This window comes from Primulina eburnea, chromosome 14, assembly GCF_022965805.1.
Source record: "Primulina eburnea isolate SZY01 chromosome 14, ASM2296580v1, whole genome shotgun sequence".
Classification (NCBI taxonomy): domain Eukaryota; kingdom Viridiplantae; phylum Streptophyta; class Magnoliopsida; order Lamiales; family Gesneriaceae; genus Primulina; species Primulina eburnea.
The window spans coordinates 32,429,713-32,441,620 of record NC_133114.1 but is presented as its reverse complement, the minus strand read 5'-3'; the positions used below and the strand labels follow the sequence as shown (position 1 = coordinate 32,441,620).

The window sequence follows — 11,908 nt, the reverse complement described above, 5'->3', positions numbered from 1 at the left end:
ACACTAGTACATGTCTCTCTCGGTCTAAAACAATGGTATCATCCTTCACGATCAATAAACCATCAATTTCCAAAAACGTAAAAAAAAGGGTACTTAGTTGAAGCCCATCAAATTCCAATAAACATTAACCCAAGAAACAGCAAAATTTAAACAGAATCAAAATTACGAAAAACTTCAAAGGATGCAAATTTGTTTGCTTTGATCTATAAGTCTTGATCAACAGCCAACTCCTTGAAGATCTCGGAGCATTGTGGCAGTGCCACTTTCTTGGCGAAGCCAAGGGGGTTCGCATTGCGGGTGTCGCCTTGAATACCATTGTGAGAGGTGAGTGTGACTCTTGATGCTGGTTTCTCTGCCCATCCTTCATCTGGGAGATCATCACAATCAGGCCTGCTGCTTTTCACCAATGTTATTTCGCATAGTTCTTCTTCGTGATCACCCTCGACTGGCAACCGATAGAGTCCCTTGTCATTGGTTTCTCCCTCCACGCTGTATGTTATATTACCTGCTTCATCTCCTCTGCATTCCAATCGAACCCTTGCCCCTGAAGTGATTAAAACGACATGCTAATTAATCTTGCTCGTGTATGTGATGTCTTTACAAAAAGACAAACTGGGGTAATCTTAATTTTTTTTTAGATGTTCCCAAATTCATGGTTTTTGGATCTCCTTTTGAGATGCATGCAGCATGCATGGTACTTAAAATATCATTATTCCCAGAGCCGTGTATAAGCAGTAAGAACATAAAGAAGCGTATGGAAATGAATCCAGTGTTGTCCTAGAGATGGTTGGTTAATTTCGATGGTAACAAGTGAAATTCCATTGGGTGTCAGTTCGATCGTCCACCTCAAATGACAATTTTTAAAATATTTTGCATATTTTCGAGACAAGATTCAGTTTTCACTATAGGTCTGCTAGGTCTGCCTCACATTGAGGTTCCTAGAATCATGTAATTCAATATACCTGCCATAGGCTCGCTGAGTTTATTGATGAAATTGGCTCGACAGACTTCACAATAGACCTTTCCTTCAACAAAGAATTTAGGGGCTGCAGAGTGGGTGATGCCAGGGAGACACATCAAGCATAGAGCCCCAGCAAAGAGGAGTGCAACTTGTGTTAGCCTTGCCATTTTTAGTTCTCGTACCTTTCTCAATTTTTCTGAACTCGAGACTCTACAGATGGTTCTGCTTTGTGTTTTGTGGGAAGATCAGTTTATATTTCTATTTGGCTGTTATATACGTGAGGTTATAGTTCAAAGTTTGGTCTCCAGTGGTTGAAAATTTTATTTGGACCCATCTTTTGTGGGAAGTAAAACATATGTAATCTCTCCCCTTAAATAACCCATCTTTTCAGGAAACCATAAGAAATCTGGAATCCCTCTCTGAAACACACGCACTCCCTCACAATCAGAACAATGGTGAATGTGATATTTCAGATTCCTCGCCGATTTTGACTGGCGAAATGAGGAGGGTTTGTTAAACCAAAAATTTCAGTAATCAAACAAGAACCCGTTGTATATTAACCAACAACTTGTATACATCTCACATAAATCGTAAATATAATATTTTGATAAATATTTAAAGAGTTTTGTTTAACATAATAATAAAAATTGTGCGTACGGTTGTCTCGGATGTTGTAATAACTTGAGGCAACATGCAATAAATAATATAAAACACAAATAAGTAACTTAATTACAAATAACACATAGATATGTGAGATGCATCCTAATAAAATAATCATTAGAAAAAAAATCGAGTTTACAAAATAAATACCAGTGAAGAAACGAAAAACTATCTTTTTTAACAAGTCAAGAAAATAAATAACATCCTAAAATATCAGTAAAAAATTAATCAAAACACAATAATACAAATCAGTGTGACCGAAATTGGAGCAATAAAACAATTTTTCAATCAACATTTTGTATGAGTGTTTTCTTTAAGTGTCTCCAACACGTCACGACAACAAAGTGAAACAGTGATGCTTCATCTTTGCGAGCTCGTCAGAAAATTATCTCGAGCTTTATATATTATCTATTTTTTCTCTCGTATCTCACTCGTAATTGTGCAACAACTATTCTTCAATATATAGAGAATTGTTTTGATCTTGATAGGATTCCTGAATAGATTCGTGGAAGATAAGAAAAATTAGTCTTTCATTAAAAATATTACATATCAAATATAGAGTTTAAAAAACTTAATATCTTAGAAAGACAAATCTCTTAAATGTACTATCTCATTTAAAAGAACAATAATAATTTTAAAATGAAAAAATAATTTTAAGGAATTATGTTTTGTAATGTAAGCCACATTTCCTTTCACACATTGTTTCTTTTTTCACATAATAATAAGTTCATCAAACCCCGTCGTCACATTATAGAGCATCCAGTAGCATTGTCATCGCTAAACATGGTACTAGCCCCTTCATCGAGGATAATCGATGAAGGTGGCTGCTGATAATATCCATGGTTGTGGCCGTTGTACCCATGCTCATAGTAGTTGTACATAGAAGGTGGCTCAGCCAAGAAATCATCGGTAACTGGACTGTTTGCCTGACTTCCATAGTAGTTGTAGTACTGCTGATTGTATTCATAGTATTCTGGGTTGTAGGGAAATGGCCATAGCTCTGCATTTCGACCCGTCCGCCTTACTGCTTTAAGAACCTTCTTCGCATCCGCCCATCCAGTGACTGTCACCTTTTGCATGTCCATATCTATGTCAATATTGCCCACTCCTGACGAATAAATGCATCCTTCAATCGGTAGTATTTTTCTAAAGAAGACTCAAACTCTAACAAGGACCTCAAAACGTGTAATAAGAACCTCAATCGAGGTGGATATATAATTTTTATGGGGTGGTGCAAATATTCGAAAACACTGGGTACAACATACATGAACACTCAATGATATCATTATAAATCTTCTAACAATTATATCAATTGTTATTCAATTTATGTTGACAAAAATGGAACGGTCGCAAATTTCCTAAAACAAATTAACATACCATCTACTTTGGAAAGAGCTTTCTTTACTTTGCTTTCACATCCAGGGCAGTCCATGTGCACTCTCATCTCTACAATCTGAAACAAAAACTATCAACTTCCAATTACTTGTTCAGCCCGATAAGTAAATTTGGACCGACTATTCCATTGAGATTAAATTTTAAAAACGAAATTGTTTTTACTTTAAGCTTCCTAACGAGCCATATTAAAGTCGAATAACACATGCATGCTTTTAAAACTTGTAACACATGCATGCATACATTCTTTAAATTTGGTAAAAAGAATATAATTATGATAAATTTATAATATTTTAAGCACGTTCAGAAATACGTAAAAAGCAATAAGTTAAAGAAATGAAGCGAAGCGCAGAATAATGAAGCGAAAATTATATAATATAAACTAATCGCTGAAAACCAATGAATTTGTATTCAAGTGGTATAAACCTCCTCATTCGGAGATGATCGTAGGTTCAAACTGATATTGTTAAAGCAAACCCCCAGTGTAATAACAAAAGAAAGAAAGAAATAAAATACGGCATTAAAAATCATTTCGATTAATTAGATCGAGCACAAACGGTACGTATTTTGAAAAAAGAAGTAAACTTACTGTTGTCATATTGAGAATTTACAGGATCCGATCTTGTATTCGTTTCCTGCAAATATATCTTATTTTCTTACAAGAACGTAACTTTCGATGTATATATAGGCACGAGGTTCCCGTACTTAATAATTAAGTTTCACTAATTGGAAGACGGCCTCTATTTAAATTAAAAGCTGATTTACTAAGACATTATTAAAGTCAAATTAGTGTGCATTAAGGAAGCATGCAATGAAACATACGCAAGAACAATAACTTTCGATATATTTGGAATGGAATGGTCCCTTCGCTTCCTTATCGAAGAAATTACACCGAAGTTGTTTTAATTGAGTGTATTCTACTTGACTACATTGAATCACATAAAACTTGCAAATAAAGAAAGACTTTGAAATGTGATTAGGTCAATTTTCTTGTAATTTGAAAACGCTAAATGACATCATACAAAGTTACGACGATAACTAAAGCTGCATTAAATCAAATTCAATTGCCTCTCTTAAAAGGACAGATCAATAATACATTTTTAATTGCAATTTGGTTTTTTTTTTTAAAAAAATGAAGTTTCGTTATTTCAACATTTTGTTTTCTTTAATTTTCATTATTTATGAATTTTTATAGACATATAACATAAGCAGTCAATCTTTTATCCAAAATTTTGGACCCGACAGAAAAAAATAAAATAGAAATTGGACGACGGTGTGATGAAATTTACGTGATAATGACCCCACCGAATACTTGCGAGACTCACATTCTAGATTTTAATGATCTGTTATACGTATATGCAATATATATATATATATATATATATATATATATATATATATATATATATATATATATATATATATATATGTATATCCACTTGTGAAAATAACATTTTTGTTCCTATGATTTGCATATATTTCTCATTTTTTAGTCTTTTTATGTTGACATGGTATAAAAAAATTGTTGACTTGATAACGAAAAATGTTGGAATGAAACCAATAAACATTGATGTGTATGGAACATTATGGTAAAATAGACAAAAAATGAGAAAAAAAAAAAAATGCAAGTTAGTACTCAAAATCATAAATTGATGAATAACATAATCAAAAACGAAAGTATACAAATTACATCACCAAAAATAAAATATTATTATCTCATCCACACACTCTTTTCCTCTTTTGTTTTTAAGAAAGGAAAATCCAATTGGGGGAAAGTATCTTGAAATGGGCTCGTTGCTTTCATCACGCCCGTTTAAGGCAACTTGATTTATTTACATGTTCAAAAGGCCATTTCCCATGTATGGCCCATTATTCCTTCTTTTATCGTCGCTAAGCGGGTTCTTACTTCTTAGTTTTGTTTGCGCTTACATCCATGGGTCATATAGAGCATGCTTATGGCTTTCGAAGGAATAATTTAATTCCTAACTTCTAAGGCTGACATTCTCCGAATATTCTTTTTTTTTTTTTTTTGATATTTTTCATTGAAAAATTCTATATTTCATAATTTAAAATACATTAGACTACCACCCCCTACGCTCCTCTCATCCAAATGTGCTAAGTACTTCAACACGCATCGTTTGTATGTATGATTATTATATTTTTTGAAAAATGTTTTTATTGTAAAGAAAATTTTGCAACACATTAATTGTGACCCTGAGGATACGTCAGAAAAATTCAAATAAATTATGAATAATATTAAATATGAGGAAACAAAGATAACTTAGTGATTGATTATGTTTTTCGTGAAATATGTAAAAAAGTTTAATTAATGTATTATTCCAGATTCTTTTCATATATTTTCTTTTAACTAGCAAGAAGCACGTGCGATGCACGTAAATATTAATTATTTAATAAAAACTAAATTTTGATTTTTTTTAAAAATAATTTGATTCATTTTTTTATTTATATTAGTCTTTTGTCATATTAGACGAATAAATTAATTAAGAACTTATATACTTTACTTTCAAAATTGTTTCTCAAATTGAAATTCAAGTCGTTAATTTTATGTTATATAATAAATTATAATTAGCATAATATATAGAATGAATTGAACTGAAACAAATTTTGAAAATATATATATCTAAGAACCACGTATAAGGTATAATAACCTAAAAATCAACCAGATTATGGATTTTATAAATGCATAAATCATAATTTATATAAGTGAAGCATACTAAGGACAAATAATTGTCAATTTAAAATATTTATGACTAACTCGTCAAAATATTATCAAAACTAATGAAATAATAATAATTGATAATAAAATATAACCTATAATACTCAAAATTTGCTTTTAAAATTTGTTTTCAATCATTTTTACACGGTTGAAAGATTTTCTCAAACGGTTATAAATATTAACCACGTGAAAAGTGTGAAAGACGGTTCAATATTTCTAATGATATTTTCAACCAGTTGACAATCTAAACAACAAGATATAGTTTGAAGAGTTAGTCTCATGTGAGACCGTCTCACGGATCTTAATCCGTGAGACGGGTCAACCCTATCCATATTCAAATAAAAAGTAATATTCTTAGCATAAAAAGTAATACTTTTTCATGGATGATCCAAATAAGGGATCCGTCTCACAAATACGACCCGTGAGACCGTTTCATACAAGTTTTTGCCTAGTTTGAAATGTAAAAACTTGTGAATAGTAAAGACACGGGAATTTTATGGATGTAAAACACTCACACGTCACTCCTTCCTCTGTAAAAAGGATTCCACTAAAAGACTTTGTCTTATATATATATATAAATATATATATTTATAAGTGCGACTAAAATATTTAAACTTCTTATTATAGATAACTATTTTAATTTTTCTATCAGATTCGTATTTTATGATATTATTAGTATATTAAAATTCATAATTATTGATATAAATTCTAATAAATAATTTATTAAATTCTTTATTTTCAATTCTTAGTTAAAAAATAATAAAATATATTAGTATTAAATTTCATATTATTATATTATTATATACTTATCATGTTATTGTACTATTACATATATAATTATTTTTTTCTTATATCTTCATGTGATACTATAATTTATTACTTAATTAGAAACTACACTAAAATATAATTACAAAATTGCATTAAAATAATAAAATAACATGTAGAAAGAAAATTAAAAGGATAAAATATTTAAACTTAGTATAAAGATGGATTATTTGAGAAAGTTAATTTAGGAATTACATTTTATTCTTGAAGTGATATAAATTATTACAATCAATGTATATTGTAGTGATAATTCATTAGCAATTGTTAGACTATTAATTATATATGATGTGGAATAATTAGGCTACTAATTAATTATATATTAGGTGGAATAAATAAAAAAAATTGATATTTTCTTTTTACACTTACAACAATTAGAAATTTACAAATATATCTTTATTGAATTTTTGGATTTGTATTGATGAGGATGTCATTTTTATCTTTTGACAATTGAAAAAATTATCAATTATCTACACTTACGTAGGTTTATAGATAAAAAAAAATATATTTTTATTATCAAACATATATTCATTTTTAATGCATAGATTTCCCATAAATTATGTAGAAAATTTCCATGCAATTAATATAACAACACACAATTTAAGGGGATGGTAAAAAATTTACAAAGAAAAACTTTGTTATTATTTTTACACTTTTATAAGTATAATAGTTAAATATATATTCTTTTAATATTTTTAATGATTTTTTAAAATTAAAAAAAGCTATTGTTTTAATATTTTTTCTAAGAATTATGTATCAAGAACATATTATTTCTCTAATGTATTTTTATTATAAAATATTTATTCAATTTTCATGTAACATTATTTTCAAAGATTCTCATGTTGCAATTTTTTATTAAAAAATAAAAACACTATTTTAATCCTTATGTATTCTAACAATACACAATTTATGAGAATAGTAGAAAATTTACAAGGAAAATTTTGTTATTTTTTTTGTACTTTTATAAGTATAATAGTTAAATATATATTCTTTTTAATATTTTTTGTAAGAATTATGTATGAAGAAAATATTATTTTTCTAATATATTTTTTATTATTGAATATCGATTCAATTTTTATGTAATATTATTTTCAAAATTTCTTATTTTACAATTTTCTATTAAAAAAATAAAAACACTATGATCCTCATGTGTTTAATGAGTTCAAAAAAATAAATACCTCAATTAAATACATAATCAATACATTACAAATCCATTATCCCAAATTTGTCCCTAAATTTTATATATTTTTTCCACCAATGCCCATGCAATTAATACAAATATTACTTAATTAGAAACTACACTAAAATATAATTACAAAATTACATTAAAATAATAAAATAACATGTAGAAAGAAAATTAAAAGGATAAAATATTTAAACTTAGTATAAAGATGGATTATTTGAGAAAGTTAATTTAGGAATTACATTTTATTCTTGAAGTGATATAAATTATTACAATCAATGTATATTGTAGTGATAATTCATTAGCAATTGTTAGACTATTAATTATATATGATGTGGAATAATTAGGCTACTAATTAATTATATATTAGGTGGAATAAATAAAAAAATTTGATATTTTCTTTTTACACTTACAACAATTAGAAATTTACAAATATATCTTTATTGAATTTTTGGATTTGTATTGATGAGGATGTCATTTTTATCTTTTGACAATTGAAAAAATTTTCAATTATCTACACTTACGTAGGTTTATAGATTAAAAAAAATATATTTTTATTATCAAACATATATTCATTTTTAATGCATAGATTTCCCATAAATTATGTAGAAAATTTCCATGCAATTAATCTAACAACACACAATTTAAGGGGATGGTAGAAAATTTACAATTAAAAACTTTGTTATTATTTTTACACTTTTATAAGTATAATAGTTAAATATATATTCTTTTAATATTTTTAATGATTTTTTAAAATTAAAAAAACTATTGTTTTAATATTTTTTCTAAGAATTATGTATCAAGAAAATATTATTTCTCTAATGTATTTTTATTATAAAATATTTATTCAATTTTTATGTAACATTATTTTCCAAGATTCTTATGTTGCAATTTTTTATTAAAAAATAAAAACACTATTTTAATCCTTATGTATTTAATGATTGTGTAATTTTCATGCAATTAATCTAACAATACACAATTTATGAGAATAGTAAAAAATTTACAAGGAAAATTTTGTTATTCTTTTTGTACTTTTATAAGTATAATAGTTAAATATATATTCTTTTTAATATTTTTTGTAAGAATTATGTATGAAGAAAATATTATTTTTCTAATATATTTTTTATTATCGAATATCGATTCAATTTTTATGTAATATTATTTTCAAAATTTCTTATTTTACAATTTTCTATTAAAAAAATAAAAGCACTATGATCCTCATGTGTTTAATGAGTTCAAAAAAATAAATACCTCAATTAAATACATAATCAATACATTACAAATCCATTATCCCAAATTTGTCCCTAAATTTTATATATTTTTTCCACCAATGCCCATGCAATTAATACAAACAATGCATAGTTTTTGGGCAATGTAGTAAAATCACAATCAAAAAATTTTGCCCATCATCCACACTTTTATAGGTATATAGATAAGTGAATAGGTGTTTTTATATATTTATTACAAATACAAAAAATCTCAATTGGGCTTCGCCAGAATATAGGTATTAGGATATATAAAAATGAAAAAAAAAATCCCGGGAAAAATAAATAAACTTTGTTGGAACTATCGGTGGCAATGTCGTGCCGAGTAGGAAATTCAGCGGGCAATGCAAAGTTTTAACGTTGGTTTCTATGTTTTGTTTCTTTCGTAGCAATCAGACACTATAAATTGAGATGGGACGCAAAAGCTTCAGAACCCACAAAACTCCCCACCTTGTGTATCACACACAGAAATTGAGTTCAGCAAATCAAAAATGGCAGAACGGGAAGGAGCAATAGTAAAGAAAGGCCACGAAGAAGGTCTTAAAATGGCCGTATCCATCCTCGAAGAATTCGAACTCCCATGCGGGCTCCTCCCCTTAGCAGAAGTAATCGAAGTAGGATTTGTCAGAAGCACCGGATACATGTGGATTCAACAAGCCAAGAAAGTTGAACACGATTTCAAGATGATTACCAAACTCGTGAGCTATGATACAGACATAACAGGATACGTCGAAAAGAAGCGAATCAAGAAGCTCAAAGGAGTTAAAGCCAAGGAGCTGGTTCTGTGGCCTCCAGTCGGTGAGATTAAGTTGGATGATCCACCTACGGGCAAGATTCATTTCAAGAGTCTTGCTGGCATCACGAAAACATTCCCCGTCGAGGCATTTGCAGCTGGCCAGTAATAATAATGATAATAATTCCTGCAGGATATTAGCCATCCATGAATATCCATTGTTTTAAGTTTCTGATGATGTTCTTCTTTAACCTACTTGTATAATGGTTAATGCCTCGATTGCGTTATGTTTTCATGCTACTTATCTTGGTTGTGGGCAATAATAAAGTCTTTGAGGCATATTTAATTAATGGAAAAGTCTATTTTCATATGCTTGATGCAAGAAAATGTTTTGCGAGGCTAAAGTTTAAATCTGGGAGGAGTATTTAACAACACACTTAGATATAACAATTAAGACATATCCAACATTCACCAAATAATCATATTCAAGTTCGCAACGACACCTTTTTATCAACTTGTAAACATATATATTATGCTTAGCTCTAAGAAAAAGATCATCAGTCTTTCTTACAAGTAGTAAAAATCCTGCAAATTTATCACTAGACATTGTTGAGTTGAAATACTAATCTAAATGCGGCACTCATCTATGCGACTTTTGTGGAGCTGAAATGCAGGATTAATCCACGTTCCGCAATTGCATTGCATGCCAGCCCAGTTGAAGGAACCCAATCGAGCTTTGCAACCTATGCATAGAAGTTTATCGCCAACACAACCTTCTTCAACTGTCAATGGCAAAATAATGGCTACATTAGAATGAGAAGAAAATCACGCCAAGTAGCTGTGAATTTACTGAGATGCTAGGCTTTAAATAACCTGATTGCATCCATTTCAAGGGCTCCACGAAAATAGAGGAGCATTCAGGCGGTTCCATATCTAATTCATCACTCCTCTTTTTCCATTTGAATCCCTTTTGCCCCACTCCGCGCTCATGGGAAACAATATACTCTTCTGAGGCAACAATTCGACGGCATTTTTTGCAGCGGTATATGACTTGGGGTTTTGGATCAGAACTCGGAGTAGTATCATTCACGGCTGCCTCCATTGCAATAGTTTATTGAATGCTCTAAGATAGAACAAAAACACGGGATATTAAGAAACAAAGCAACTCAAATGAGTGTATGTGTAGCCAGTAAGGAGTAGAAGAAAACGAAAAAGGAAATGCAAAGAAAAAGATATATCTTGAATTAAGCATCTGATTTCAAGTTCTTTGCAGAGGGATACCATTTTCTTTGTTTTGGTTTTCTTTTGAAGGATTTATGAGAGAGATTACAGTTAGCAAGTAGTCCTGCATCTCAAACAAAATTAATAATCAGGGATCGTTTCGATTTTAAATGATATGTTTTGATGGAATTTCAAGCAGTTCCATCAGTACAAATGCAGTCAAATGGAAATTCTGCTCCACCATAATATAGTTTGAAACGATCCATCAAAACATATCATTTCAAATAAATTCATTTTCAAATCCAAACATGACCTTTATTCATATCATAAAGGTTTCACTTTGAGAATCTGGGCAGTTGTATAGATTTCAAAAAGTGGAACTAGTTCAATTGCAAGCCTGTGAAGAAGGATGTTGCAACTTTCACCCAAACAAAGTAGCAAGCTCGGACCATCTCAGAGGAGGTGGCAAATAAGCCACCGCCCTCTTCTGGCTCAAAAACACTATAAAGCTAAAAAACTGCAGGCCTCTAAGCATAATTAAATTACGGCGCATCAGCACTTAGACAGTCTGAAAATGGATGAATTAGCTTTCACCCGAAGAGACACATCGTTTAAATGAGAACAAATAATTAAAAAAAAACTCGTGTTTCGAGGATTTCATAATAAAATTCAAGAAATGAACGAAACCCGTCTTCAAATCTCCTACAGACGTCTGAAAAATTAGCTGAAAGTTCATTCAATAAGAATATGAACTGAAAGAGCAGAAAAAGGAAAGCACGTAGAGGACCTGCTGCTGTGTAGGGCTTCGCTATCAGCAAATCCAAACGATCCCAAAATTAGGACATACGATTGGGGCGTCGGAAACGACGACATTTAATAATGGGCTTGGGCCAGAAAAACCCAGCTAGACCATGGGCCTAGTAAAAACAGAAAA

The 11,908-nt window shown here is 29.8% G+C and overlaps 4 protein-coding genes across 6 annotated transcripts; 1 reads left to right on the top strand and 3 right to left on the bottom strand.

The window, feature by feature from the left end:
• Positions 1-184: 184 nt before the first annotated feature.
• Positions 185-1,217, bottom strand: LOC140811681 (olee1-like protein). The gene is made up of 2 exons (XM_073169724.1): positions 963-1,217; positions 185-544 (listed from the first exon to the last, which is right to left on the bottom strand). Exons 1-2 carry the CDS (start codon positions 1,126-1,128, stop codon positions 204-206), a joined length of 507 nt encoding a protein of 168 aa, XP_073025825.1. The 5' UTR covers positions 1,129-1,217; the 3' UTR covers positions 185-203.
• A 1,094-nt stretch (positions 1,218-2,311) lies between these two features.
• On the bottom strand, positions 2,312-3,696 carry LOC140812877 (heavy metal-associated isoprenylated plant protein 29). Its single transcript, XM_073171246.1, has 3 exons — positions 3,603-3,696; positions 2,999-3,074; positions 2,312-2,729 (listed from the first exon to the last, which is right to left on the bottom strand). The coding sequence occupies exons 1-3, from the start codon at positions 3,609-3,611 to the stop codon at positions 2,365-2,367; spliced, it is 450 nt and encodes a 149-aa protein (XP_073027347.1). The 5' UTR covers positions 3,612-3,696; the 3' UTR covers positions 2,312-2,364.
• A 5,815-nt stretch (positions 3,697-9,511) lies between these two features.
• LOC140811361 (uncharacterized) lies at positions 9,512-9,922 on the top strand. The gene has a single exon (XM_073169209.1). The coding sequence runs from the start codon at positions 9,512-9,514 to the stop codon at positions 9,920-9,922; it is 411 nt and encodes a 136-aa protein (XP_073025310.1).
• Positions 9,923-10,099: 177 nt separating this feature from the next.
• Positions 10,100-11,901, bottom strand: LOC140812980 (probable inactive dual specificity protein phosphatase-like At4g18593). 3 transcript variants are annotated; one of them, XM_073171369.1, is made up of 3 exons: positions 11,762-11,901; positions 10,627-10,876; positions 10,100-10,535 (listed from the first exon to the last, which is right to left on the bottom strand). In XM_073171369.1, exons 2-3 carry the CDS (start codon positions 10,853-10,855, stop codon positions 10,381-10,383), a joined length of 384 nt encoding a protein of 127 aa, XP_073027470.1. In that variant the 5' UTR covers positions 10,856-10,876; positions 11,762-11,901; the 3' UTR covers positions 10,100-10,380. The 3 variants fall into 3 exon arrangements, with proteins under 3 accessions (XP_073027470.1, XP_073027472.1, XP_073027471.1); XM_073171371.1 differs by lacking the exon at positions 11,762-11,901 and adding an exon at positions 11,662-11,741; XM_073171370.1 differs by lacking the exon at positions 11,762-11,901 and adding an exon at positions 11,035-11,642.
• Positions 11,902-11,908: the final 7 nt, after the last annotated feature.